At 41.7% G+C, this 14,034-nt stretch overlaps 1 protein-coding gene across 1 annotated transcript in view; it reads left to right on the top strand.

Annotated features, from left to right (window-relative positions):
* The window catches only part of TECRL (trans-2,3-enoyl-CoA reductase like), a 64,615-nt gene that overhangs the window by 13,189 nt on the left and 37,392 nt on the right, over positions 1-14,034 (top strand). The window contains exon 2 of the mRNA XM_009961325.2: positions 1,671-1,722. Coding sequence (XP_009959627.1) covers positions 1,671-1,722 — 52 coding nt within the window. The remainder of the gene's footprint in view (positions 1-1,670; positions 1,723-14,034) is intronic.

Below are 14,034 nucleotides of genomic sequence, written 5' to 3'. Positions count from 1 at the left end.
AACTGTGGGAAAAAAAGCATTCTCATCTAAACCCAAAGAAAAGGCTAGGAAAAATCTGACATTTAGATACCGTTTAGCACAGGTATCATTTTACAGCTTTAGATCATTGAGATCTGTGTTGAGCTCTAGGCCAGTTCCTATTATTACCGGAAACAAGTTGGCTTACTCCTAAGCACTAATGTCATGTATATCGTATATTTGCGTAGAGTGTCAAATTGTATAACAGCAACCCTTTTCTTTCTGTACTGATTTGTTGCTTTTGAGTCAGCAATTTTATTTTCTTACATCAGTCCTTTCAGCAAAACAACCTCTGTTAAGGTGCTGACTGATCTCTATTAGCAGAATTTCTTACCTTCTTTATTTTTTTGCATGGTCATTGTCACAATTCACTACTATCACTAATAAGTAAAATAGATAGATAGATAAATATCACTAATCCCATTTGTAAGAAGTGGGGCTACGGCTAAAGATGGTGCCAAGATCCAAGCAAGGCTCAGTAAGCTGATTAATGCTTAAGTATATGAGTTCTAACTAATGCAATGAAATAGGAATTGGGATTGCCTACCAAACCCCATAGAAATCTTTAGGCAGGAAGAGACAGACAAGCTTCTGCAGAGCAGAACTGTTGTGTTCCTGTAGAACTGCCAAGGAGATTACGTCAGGAAACTGCCACATTCTGGTTAGGCTGAGGGAAGCTGGAAGTGGGGTGAACCAGGTGATGAGTGCCCAGCCAGGGAAAATGATGCCATTGCTGTTTCTCTACCTCAACTCAAAAAATTTCTGCTGCTCCTCAAGATTTAGCTATATGTCACCACCACTTCATGCTGGTATTAGCCTATGCTGTGCAGGTGCCTGAAGTGTCCAGGAGAGGTGGTTTTCTGCATTCTGCTGTCTGCATTTCTCAGTCTCTGTGCTTAAATGAACAATGTAGAATATTAAATCAGCGTCAACTGCAAAGGGATGGTCTTGTTAAGGCCAGATCCTTAGCTCTTGCTACCTCAATCTCAAGCTCAACATACTACTTCCTGAAGTGTTCCATTGCCTTTCCTTGTAAATGCAAGGTATTTCTAAGTCTTTCACTTTAGTAAATTCTGTGTTTCTCATACACTTTGTGCAAAGTGTATTAAGAAATCAATATACTTAATAAAATAGAGCCTAAAAGGCCTCCAGACTGCCATCTAACACAGTGACATCCAAATTGCTTCAGTGCACATGAACAACAGCATGCAGAAGCAAACTCATTTCAGGCAGAAAGGACAGAACCTGCCACCTTTGCTACTGGCCCTTCAGGAAAACCCTTTCACGTGTCCAAGAGACATGCCTCAGCATGCTTGAACCTAACTTTAAAGCTAACCCTTCAAGTTGTCCCACGGGGTTGATTTAGGGGGCAGTAATTGCCTCAGGCAGGCACAGCAGCTTTCCTTTTTCTTGACCCTTGAGATTTTACCCTTCCATTGGCCAAGCAGAGGTGGTCCAGATACTGTGTAAATCAAGTGTGGACGATCCTTAATAACATACCAACATGTGAGAGCAATTTGCTGATTTGCTTCATTACTGCCTAAGGAACTTGCAGACAAATTGAATCACCTCTTCATTATAGAGGGTAGAAAGGATCTCAGAGTGAAGAAGACATAAAAATTAATCTGCATGCATTTTGTTTACTTTTTCAGGTACCTCCATCTTCTACCCTTCTTGATGTGAAACACAAATTTCACAAAGCATGTAAGTACTACGGCTACCAGGCTGGAGGCATGGTTAGAGGCCTTTCAACTTGAAGAAATTGTCAAATTTATTTTTCATGAATTCTCGCATGAAAGCTGAGACTGGCTTGACAGTTCCAGTGCTAAATAAGAGCAATATTTGGACTAAGATTCTACTGTAGCTGTTGCAGACGTGAGAGGCTGGAAGGAGAGGACTGCATAATTTATCACTGCCACCCCATGAGGGACAATACTTCTCTATCCTCTTTTTAATATTACAGTGTCAATTCAAGACCACAATGGCATTTGCCCTCCCAGGGTTATGTTAGATAAGCTTTGATAAATGTTAGACTACTTCAAGCCAGCCATAAACAGACCATGTAGACCAAACAACTACTATAATAGGGAACTTGATTGCAGAGCGATTAAATGACTTATCTGGGATCATGCAGACAATCTGACAGACTTCTCAACTGACTCAGTTGTGTTCAGTTCTTTAATGGTCAGGGCAACCTCCCTTTCTTCTAGTAACACCTTTTTTTTGTTTGTATTTCGTATTCATGAGGAAGGGAGAAAATAGTGGGGGAGAGGGTAATTTTTGCGCGTACAGACTGCAGATAGGGACATTGTATATGAGAAGAGATGAGAGCAATCATATTCAAAAATCCGTCTTTTCTTCCTGCCAGAGAACGGGGCAGTTTTGCTGGATGCTTCCTTTCTGCCTCCTCCTGCACCCATGGCTCCAGCCCTTACTAGAGGGAAGTGGTTGGAAAGGTGGGAGAAAGAGCAATGAAAGCAGCCAAGTGACAAAATTTTATGGCATTTATCTTTATCCACTGAATTGCTGGTCAGGATCTTGGGGAGTGGGGCCAAATGTACCTGAAACCTACAGGATGTATGTGTGTGTATAGTGTGCCTTGAGTTCTGAAATGCTAAAATACTTCTATATCTGTGTTTGTAGAGATCCTAACTGTGCCACCCTTGCTCCTAGACTGAGAAATGTTTCTCCCAGTCCTGCCTGTGGGATGTAAAGCTACTTGCGATGAGGACTGGTAACCTTGAGTGTCACCCACATTTGAGATGTGCAGGTCTATGCAAGGCCTATTGACTTGAACTGGCCTTCTTAGAACTTCAGAGGTATTTAGTTGAGCAGAAAAAGGTGCAACAAGAATTGAGAGTTGGAAGTGAAGGCTAGAGAAACTCAAATTAGGAATGAGGTATTTGGTTCCAAGAGGCAGGATGGTTTACTGTTGGAGTAAGCATCTTAGATGATGGCCTTTCATTATTTTTACAAAAAAGGGTGTATTCAACTAAAGGCTAGATGCCTTTTGCAAAAGAAAATGTTTAATCAGACACTAATATTCTGAATTCAGAGTAGGGTAAGTAGGAGAAATATTATGCTTCTCCTCAGTCCTTAGAATTTTACGAAACACTAAAGCTGAAGGCTTCTGCGGTTGCACAAGGGTTCAGCTGATGAAGTAAAAGGCTGTTAACCTGACTGCGCTAAAACTACTTATTTTCACTCCCTGTAAGGGCTTGTAAAATGCAAAATGGTAAAAGTTCAAGAACCCCGGAGCTGAATACGAAAAGACCGAGTGCATAAGTTTTAATATTTCAGTAAGAGTATGTCCTCCCATCAGTTTGTGAAATGCAGTACATTTCTGCCTAGACTCTCTTAAATCAATTGAAACTGGATTTATATTGATGCAGCTTAAGTCAGTTGAAGATCACTGGCACAGAATTTTATGCCTGTTTAACTGTAATGAGGTTTTTAATGGATTTGGGCTAAAATGGTGCTAGTCTGTGTATAAGCCATTTTAATGGCACCCGTTTTCATATTCGGAGGTATCTTACTCCTCAAATACTCCCAGTGATGTAGGTGGAGCAGAGCATAAAGGGAGACGGTAAGCAATACAACAAAGCACGATACAAATCGCGAATTGAAACTCTGACAGTACAGCATTTTACAGCACATGGAAGGGCTGGCAGGTGCCTTTTTCAGTTCTCAGTTTGTTACGTCAGTTCCTCCCGTTCCTGGGGGTACACCATATCAGTGTCCTGTGTCCTTTCTTCCCATTCCAGCTCATTGCTTTGATCTTGCTTTTTCCAGTTCAGCCTGGATGTTGTTGTCTCATGAGGTTCCCCCCCTCTCCTCCTTTCCCGCTTGCAAAGAACAAACCTTCACTTTTTTCTCTCCACATAGTTTGGAGGATGACAGCTAATAAAATGCAGTTCTTTTAGGCGAGAGCTGAGAAGGGACTGAAGCTGATCTGTGGATGCCTTTGGTTAGAATGCTATTTTGTACTAGCTCATGCATTCATTTCTGTCATTTTGTGTGTGCCAGACTCTCATGTTCCCCTATAATCTCTTGCTAAAACACACTCCTACGCACACCCCCTTACAGCCTCCCCATCTTCATACATTCTCCTTTGATCACCCAGGCAATTAAGCTTTTTCCTCAGCTGGTAGCTTGTCAGCCCTTCAGTGAGAGGAACCCCTGTGCAGCGATTTCACAAGCATCATCTCTGTCACTGATCAGTTTTCACTGCCTGATTCAAGAAAGGAGGAAAAAGACTGCATTATGACTTGCAGCACAGGAGGCTGTGAATCATTAAAATAAAAGAAATGGGATGCAAGTGACACATAACGTGTTACCGCTAAGTAGTTTCTAAGTCAATCAAACATTAATTTGGATCTGTGTTTATATGAAAGGCAGAATATAGACTTAGAAGTCCAGGAACAAATACTGAAATATTCCTCAGCCCTCACTTCAGCAAAACTGTCTCTACTGACACAACCTGGGCAAAGCCTAACCCTGTGCTTTCTGTGGCACTGGGTTCAGAGGGGCAATCCCAGTTTTATCATTGGAGGTTTGGGGATCTATGAGCTCTTAGTGGAGAATAACTATTTAAGACAAACTGCCATTTCCATGGGAATTCAAAGGCTTTCTCCAGACAAAAGACCTCTGTTTTGAATCAGCCTCTATTCGCTGCAGCCGCTGCCCCTGGCAGGGACTGGCAGCACCAACCAGGATCAACACAGAATAGCAGTTTCCCTGTTGCAGCCTTCCAGCCATCAGCTCTACATGGGCTTTGTGTAACAGATGTTAGATCCAGGCTGTCATGCTTAATAGCAAACATCACACCTGCCCACCATGAATCTATCTAATCCTTTTTAAACCTACTTATGGTTTTGACCTCAGCAAAATCCCCTGGGAAGAAGTTCCACAATATAAGTATGTTGCGGACAAACGTCTACACTTTTACTGTTTGATAATTCCTGCCTGAAATTGAGTGACAGCTGAGTGCCTGGGTGTTACTGGCCATGACACTGTATAATCTGAGGTATGGTCAAAGAAGCCTCAATCAAATTAGTGCTATGCACTAGGTGACTTTATTACTGTTTTCCTCATTCCTTTGGCTAGCTGGCAGAGGTGAAACCAAGCCAAAAACTAAGTGTATAAGGAGGAAGCCTCTTGTCCCAGTTGTTTATAATGAGTTAGGTAGCTGGCATTTTCTCTGTCTATAAAGATTATATTTTCAGTGGAGAAAGAAATACCTTGTAGGCTAAACTTTGCAAGCGCTTGTCCTTGGCAATAACTCTTCACCTTTAATTTATTTTTATCCTTGCAAAATGTATCTGACTGGTGGGGGAGGAAATCTTACAGAAAGAAAATGAAAAACTGTAATAATAATGCTAATTCAAGTATCACATAACTAAAATAAAATATCTACAGAACAGGTAATATAGTGGAGTCAGTGATCGTTAAATATTTTCAAGGTTACCACACAAAAGTTGCTGAAAAAGCTCTTGAAAGAAGAGGAAGAACAGAAAGGAGAGAGAGAAAAAAGATCTCAGCAACAGTGTAACAAACTCATGGAGGCAACCTGCTGCACAAGGAGATAGCACAACTGGAGCTAGTCTTCCAAGTCAGAAGAGTGAGCTTAGGGAGGCCAGTAATTGCTCTCTAGGTGGAAGGAGCAGACAGGAAAGGAAGGGCAGACAGGAGGAAGCCTGGCGATGGGTGGAAGGAAAAAGGGAAATTAAAGAGAGAGAACTGAATACATTGTGTGCAGAGTATCCTGGTCTGCAGAGGCGAATGAGATGCTCAAGGAATAAGGAATATTACAATGTGCCAGCTGTCCCAATAAAATGCTAACTCCTAATCCTTCAGCTCCAAAACTGCAGGCCACTCCATCTAAGCTAACAGATGTTACATAGGGCATTTAAAATAAGCAATGTCAATGAAAGGAAATCATTAAGAAAAAAATTGTCAGTAGATGGCACTCAAGAATAAACAGCATCATTTCTGGACACTATGAAATTTTAGAAGTCTGCTGTATCATCTTACAACTGCTTCTTACAGGTATTTCTATAGCGATCCTTAGAGCTATGTTCCCTGGAAAACCATTGAGATATCTTCTGCTGCTTTTCTCTATAGAGAGGACAAGGAGAAAGACAGTGCAATTCCTTCCTTCTGGTGGGGACCAATTTATCTTTTAGCCTCCTCCTTACAGGCTGGTAGGGCAGTGTGTCAGGATGCCAGGTTTTACCTACTGCTTTCATCCTGTGTGTTCCCCAGAAGACACAGGAGAACAGGCAACCCCTTAGACGTCACCACCCTCCAGACCACCTGGTCAGAGAGTACCCTGTCTGACTGCCTGTGCAAAAGCAAGATCAGAGGCTGCTGTGCAGGCCCTTCCAACATGCCATTTCACTGAGTCTATAAAACACTCCCACTGATTTCCGAGTGCCTTGATTAAGATCTTTATCCTCTAATGCAGCGAGATACCTTACCATCTCAGAGGACAAATATAAGCAGGAGTACCATCACACAATTCTTTTCCAGCTGCACAGGAGTCCTGTGCATGTTGTCCCTCCTTCCCTTTTCAAAATGACCTGTTATTGTCTCCGGCTCACTGCTCCCCGCAGTTGCCTGTCAGTTGTGCTCAGCTCAGCCAGTGCTGAGCAGCTGGAAGGAGAGCAGCATTTTAAAAGCAATAGGCCAAAACCCTGAAGCAGACCTTCAAAATACAGAACAGTGGAAGCCAAGCTGGCCTGGTGAAAAGCAAGGAGAATAATCTCTCACACCTTAGAAATCACAAGGCAAGCCTTGTGAGAGGAGCTTAAGGAATATGAGGTACTAAAAGTAATGCTTTAGTGGAATAGGTCCTCTTTCTTTTCTCCTTTCCGAAAAGCCTGCTAAGGGTTTTCATGCTCTGAATCTGCAGCTTTCTTGTTTTTAATGACATCTGAGAGATATTTGCATGATCCCAAGAGCAAGGGCTTGAGGAATAACTCTAGATTTTGCCAGGGCTGTGCTAAAACACAAGAGCTGGATGCAGAGCTGCTTGCTGGAAAGGATGACTGTTTGTACTGCATCACGTAATTCCCTTCTAGAGGCTGGCTGTGATGTTAAACTGCAAGGCTCAGAGAGGTGAGAAAGGATGCTGTGGGGATTAGTCATTAAGAGCAGTACCAGGGAGAACAGTGACTGCTAAGCCAGTGCCTTGCCTACCGGCTCTGTATAATCAGGACTGTCTGATAACACAGTCTTGCTGAGAACCTGCAGTTCCTCTGATTTCTCCACACTGTCTATTACAGCTGGATTCTCAGGTTGAAGAAAGTTAATGAAATCTGTCAATTTTGATGCCTGGAGAGACTCATGTACCCGATGAATACACCTGCTGGGGACTCAGAGAAGCTGAATTATGCTATTTATGGCTCTCCCAAACTGACTTCATAGTCTTGGCCTGTCAATCAGCCAGGAGCCCTTCATGTCTCACAAACCGAATAGACCCAAATAACTTATATCTAGGGCATAGAGCCTTCCAGAGCCATCTTTCTTCTGCCCTATATTAGGAGATAAGGCTTTGAAAAAGCCCAGATTTTTGAAAGAGGGCCATGATCTGATCCTGCTGTGAGTCATCTTGAGCTGGATGCACTCCCCAGACAGAAAGGCAGCTACAAAGTCTATGGCTTTTAACAAATCTCAAACTCCTTCCTCCCCATTTTTATTGTAAGTAGTTCATGCTAGCCCAGAGTAAGAACTCGAATCCATATATGAATGAGTTTTCAAAGGGACACACAATATCCTGCTGTGCAGGCTGTCCGACTGCAGAGCTCATAGTCCCAGAATTACATCCCCAGCGCAGATTCGCAGAGCGCGTTGGGTTGGCAGTCACATCCCGCTATTGTTTTCAATAAATTTTTCCCTCTCTGCATTTATAACAACTCAATTGGAAATTAACAATGAAGGCGAATCACTAGGGACAGGCAGTTGTTGCAAATGGGCACTAAGAAGTACAGTGATTTCATCCGGGTAAATTGCTCATTCATCTGTGTTGACTTTGTAAATGAAAATTACTAGATTAGGAGGAAACATGATGATATTTATTTTGTCTTATACTTGTAATTTATTTTTCTTTTATCTTGGTCACACAGCAGATAGCAATAGAAGACTAGTTTATGATGAGTTTCAATATCCCTCAAATGACAGAATTCTGAGCTCTTTTTACTTCTCTGTGCCTGTCAACACAACTCAGTTTATTAGAAACTCCTTGAGTTTCTTGTTACTGCCACAATGAGGTTTGTATATACTTAAATTCTTTGCTTCTTTACTTTTTGTTTTGCAAGGCTAAGCACAAAGTAAGCAACAGCTTCTGCCATAAAACTCAAAGCAGTTGCTACCATCTTCCTCCCCAGTTCACAGTCAGAGATCTAATTCATGAGTAAATTGCTTCCTGCCTCTGCAGCGCGTGCATGTCAGAACAGACACCTAAATTCCTGCCTTGGCATGCTGCCTTAGCCACGAGGCCAGCCTGTCCAGTAGGATTCATTTCTGATCTGTGCAGCAAGAAGTATCAGGAGGATGACCTCCTCTCAGCTCATTTGTGACATATCTGTGCAAATCTCCATATACAAAAAACCAAGAGTCTGTCTGCTGGTACAGATATGTGTAACTTGAACTTATGGCTTAGCCCTCAAAATAATTGAAGCACACCTGTGAAATCTGGGAATTCTTTCACTTCTTTTGTAATAGTCAGGAAATGAGAATGGCATCATTGACCTACCACAGTTAAAGAAGAAGCCACACTGAGTTAGTCTCACGATTTTAATCTTTGAAGTGACTAAAAATTTACCTTACACTTAGACTCCAAAATCTCTCTTTCCTCCCTCCACATTCTGTGTTGGAATTACAGAAATACTATTCGAGACAATTTTCAAAAGGGACAGACAATGCATGGAGGGCTCCAGCTGAAATCACAGTGGCGTAGCCATCAGGTAGCCCTCCAGAATGTGCTGTGCACTTCACAGACGCTATTTTGCATCCTGAGCTGTGGTCATAAACCGCCCATTCGCACCCTGACTCACGCATCTATCTTTGACACTGCTAAAGCCCAGAACTTGCATTTGGACATATCTAGCTGGGGTGCTGATGTCTGACATCTTGCTCCCAACTTAACTGGACTTAATAATGAAAGCAAGCACCAGACTAGGCACCTGCAGTTCACTTTTGCTGAGCACTTGAACCTCATTATAAATTGTGGAGAGAGAGATATTAAATCAGTCTGAAAAGCATCTGATCAGATATCCCTGGAGTTTTGCTTTCTGAAATGTACGTGTGGTTAGAAAGAATATTTTCATTATGAACTGAATTAGGAAACTATGGTTGAGGTTTGGCTCACCTGGCTGGTTTAGAAGCGATGCACTTAGTAACATATGACCTTATGTAAGAGTTTCAGGGTCAGATTTTTAAAGCATTTTGGTTTTCCAAAGACAACAATAAAAGCCAGAGGGCCAACCGGGATTTTTGAAGTCTCCTGATTCACACTGAAATAAATGTGACGTTTAAGACTTAGGTCTTTAAGACCTAATTCAAAACCAATGGGAGTCACACTATTGACTGGGGTGAGTTGTGTGCTAGACACATTCTCCCTTTCGAGCTTCGTTTTCTCATCTATAAAATAAGAATAATTAACCTGCTTTTCATCTACCTTAGGATCTTTTGTCTGTTTTGGCTGTAGTCCTGTAAGGAACATTTGGGACAAAGAATGACTTAAATATATGCTTAATGACCTATTGAACTGGAGGAGTAAGGTGTCTAAAATACAAAAGCAAGCTATCTATTAAATGCTCATAGAAATAAGATGACCTTCAGGAAAACCAGCAATATTTAAACCAGCAATGGAAAAAGTAAAGATCAACTCAAAAACTTTAATGGAAATTCACATTATTTCTTTTTTTTTTTTTTTGGCAGCTGCTGCATCTGATGTTATTGCATTTCATTAGCAGGATTAGAGATATCATTTCAGATGAGTAACGTAATAAAAGAAAAGGCAGCGAATCTATTGAGATGTAGCTTGAAGCAGAACTGGCCCTCTCTGCTCTCTGGGATATTGTTCCCAGCTGAGATTTACAGGGCTCTAACAATGCATTACAAATGACATCCTATGTAAACAATCAGAGAACAAATGTGAGATGCTATTTAAATGCCTCATTAAGAAAACGAAATTTCATAGCTAGATTCTTTGGTTTTCTTGCCTCTGCAGTAGATTTAATTGACGGGTCTAGATGACAAACAACAAAATTTGTTTACCAAAATTGCCTATTATTAGTTACAATGTGCCTTATATTATTAGTGCCTATGGCTCAACTTAGGAAAGGACAGTGCAAGGCCCTATAGAGGTAATCCAGGCCCTAGAGAATATCTAGTCTCAGGTAAAATGAAGAATTAAAGCCTACTGAATTGCTAATAGAAGATGCCAAAGTAGTTTTGGTTTTTAAACAGCTCCTACATCAATTTAAACTTGGGTATTACGTTTTTTGTCTGAAGAACAGATAAACTTCTAGTGTTAACCTGGTGTTCACCTCCAGATTCATGTGGGCTTAATGTTTATTCAAGGAACTCAATATACTAAAAGACTCAGTGGGTCTTCATGGTTGTGGAAAGAATCTCGTGTCCATTAATAAGACAGATGCCTGTTAATTATGGCAGGGTCAAGATCACGTCAGGCCTTTAAATGTGCCCTGCACATCTACATCCTGTAGATGCCCTGTGCATCTACATCAGGTTTTTCATAGGAGTTTTCATAGGAGTCTCTGTGCTTTTGGACACCAGAGTTGGGCAGATGGCTTCACAGAAAGATCCAAGGTTCTGTTATGAGGAGCTGCATGGAATGGGTCTGCATTAAATGTCCCAGGGACTTCTTGTGAAAGAGGGCCAACCAGATAACAGAAGAGGAAGCGAATCTCCCATGCCAGAATGAGAGGAACCTACCTTCTTCTTGGAAAACTCTGGGAGACCATGAGAGAAAAATGACAAGGCCCATGGTGTCACCTCTGATAGACAGGTTAGAGAAGAGACAGCAGCTTCAGCTGCTAAGTTCAGACTTTTCCTCAGGTCTTCTCTGCCTCGTGGCTCCCCTGGCTGTGCTTCTGCAGCCCCTGGCTTCCACCGTGCCAAGACGGGGTGTGACACAACAAGTAGCTGCAATTCTGGGAGTAGGGTCAGGTGAGCTGGACAAGAGCAAGGCTGTTCAGCCCTGAATGTGAAGGACATCGCCCTGTAATGGTGACTTGTTTTGCATTTGTTTACATGCACTTTCTCTCTTTCATATCTGAGCCTGTTTATTTTTTTATTTTCCTGTTTAGGCACAGGAGGAAAAAACCCTAAGCACAACCTAAATAAGAAATCTTTCAAACAAAACTTGATATTTGCCATTGTTTCAAGTTAATGAAAGCAATGCATCAAAGACAAGAAGCTGAACAACAAAAATAATGTAGTAGAGGGGAGTTCTGCCTCTTTCTAAATTGTCCCCAAATTGCAATGCTATTGAATATGCTTGCTGTTGTAAATGATTCACCATTGAAATAACTGATGTGCGAGCTATACTGGATCAGCAGCTCATTCACAAGCTGTGCTGATGTAAAATGAGGGCTGGCCTTGCCCGCTGTCTGGCTCTTGTTGCTACTTATAATTGTTAGGTCCCTTTGTGTATCTACCTCTGTATTCCAGTCTAGCGTTTAGTTACTTCCAGTCCCCCAAGCGTGCTCAACCAACTGGTGTTAGATTGAAACTAATTTCTACTGCCACCAATTAGTCTCAAAGTTTTCAGTGAAGAACCCGAACACCTCATCTCATACCTGGGGAAAGAGGGGCACAGGAACCTCTCAATCCCTCAACAGACTCTGGAAAGAGAAGCCAGTCTCTGAGGCTACCTGGTGTTTCACCAACTACCTTCCCTTTCTCATTATTTTCATCTCTTTTTTGAACATTTGAAAACAAGCAGACACATACACAAATAGATGGGGCCCCTGAAAGTGTGGAAAGCTTAGAAGTGCCTAGCTAAGAGCAGACAGGGACTTTGGAATATGTTCATCTTTAGGAGAGCAAACCAGTTTTTCCTGGAGATAACTCTGGTGTCCACTAGGTAAGAGCAGTGGTTGCTGTATTCCCATGTAGAAAGCTGACAGTACGTCATTTGGTTTGACCGTTGCCAAGAACTCTCTTAATTTACATGAGATGACTGCGTGGCAGCACCTTTGTTGAAGGAGCATTTCTGATCCTTAAAAAAAAATGACAGCGCTCTTGAGGTTTTGAAGATCTGTCATAAACCTTCCTTTTCGGAGAGAGTAGCCATGTGAGTTCAAAGGCACTGGATTCACTACTGACTAGATGCCTTGATATGAGGCAAGCTTTGAAGGTGGCAAAGTATAGCCACGTTTCTTGTATGATCCGATCAAGATTTACCACATAAAGGTACAGGCACTTGAGCCCAGGGGAAAGGTGGGTATTTCTGTATATACTTTGCTCCATTTTGTTTTTACATCAAATTTTAATTATTTAACATACACCTTGGAAAGTCTTCACTTTTTCTTCACCTCTTTTGTTGTTGCTGTTGTGATGACATATATTGATGTGGGTTTAAGGCTGCAATCTAGACACTAGCCTGGTTTCAATTCACGCTTACATTTTGACTTGTTTGTTTGGGTAATACAGCTCATACTTTTAATTTCCCATCACAATGAATACAGGAGGTACCATGTTTTCCAATCAAGATTTCCAGCTCAGAAAGCTAAGTCATACTTAGCACCAGTTAACAAGACTGAATTTTCTTCTTAAGGCAAGCAAATTTAACTTCATAGCCTGCCAACCAGAAGTTACCAACACTTCAGGCCAAGAAAAGGAAGTTTATAGTCTAAATTATTCCATAAATGTGGTTAGAAAGAAAATATGGGGGTAGAAAAAGCAAAAAGAGAACTGTGCATGGAAAATCAGCGGCTGAAAAAGAACCAGTAAGACAGTCACCGAACACAAGACTAGTTTTTTTTCCTGGGTTTGAAATATACAGACTCAATTTCTCCATAAATAACTCTGAATTCTCTAACAAAAGCTATCTGCAGAATATTTTTGAAAACTTTAAACTAATTCTGCCTGCAAATAAGGTGGCCAGCTCCAAAAATTGTTTCTGAATGGTGCAGAAATAGAACAAACAGGAGATTATGCCAGTGATTTATTTGCTTTGAATAACGTATGCTGCTCTGGTTTAAATACGTACTAACAGGAAGGCAGTATTTCTTTTATATTCTGCCATTAGAGCTCAAGTTCAGAGTTCACGAACAGTCTAGATGAGTTGTGGCTGTAACATTTACAGAGGAAAATCAGTAGAGGTGTTCAAAGGCCATTAAGTGTTTGCCACATAGATTGGGATGAAATGTCATCCCTCAGATATGAGAATGAACGTACTCACCAAGCAATAGCACCATAATTAAGTCCCTCATGGGCCATATCCATATAACTGTGGAAAAGCAGTTTGCTGATCAGTTTTAAGCATGTTACACTTCTTTCTATGTGTCTGCCTCGTGGTTGATGCGCAGACAGCCTGTCTGGGAAAGCTTGGGATGGTGGGTCCTGCGCCCTCTATGTGGGCTAGAGCATCACCCACAGCGTACACAGGAGGTGACCTGGAATCAACCATGTTGCTGTTTATTTTCACAATGTCTCTGTTCGCTGGAAAGGTACAATGGCTTCGTTTCACAGCGGGGGAACTGTATGCAGAGGGAAAATTATTTGTCCTCTATCATAGAGCTGAGATGGGAAGAGCAGGGGAATTAAATCAGCCTAAGTAAACTTCTCCCAGGAAGGACACGGGAACATGACTGAGCCTCTGGCTCGCGTGCCAGTGCCTGATCTGCTGCCAAAGCAGGGCAGATCTGTGCTGCCTTTTCCTCATTGCTCGTGGAGAAACTACAATTTAGCCCTGTTATTAGTGGGGATTAATTTTCGGTGAATTTACCAATGAATTTATGAGAGGTTAATTTGCACTAAGGA

The sequence above is a fragment of the Leptosomus discolor genome, chromosome 4 (assembly GCF_034619465.1).
Source record: "Leptosomus discolor isolate bLepDis1 chromosome 4, bLepDis1.hap2, whole genome shotgun sequence".
NCBI classification, from domain to species: Eukaryota; Metazoa; Chordata; class Aves; order Leptosomiformes; family Leptosomidae; genus Leptosomus; species Leptosomus discolor.
This window is presented reverse-complemented; position numbering and strand designations above follow the sequence as displayed.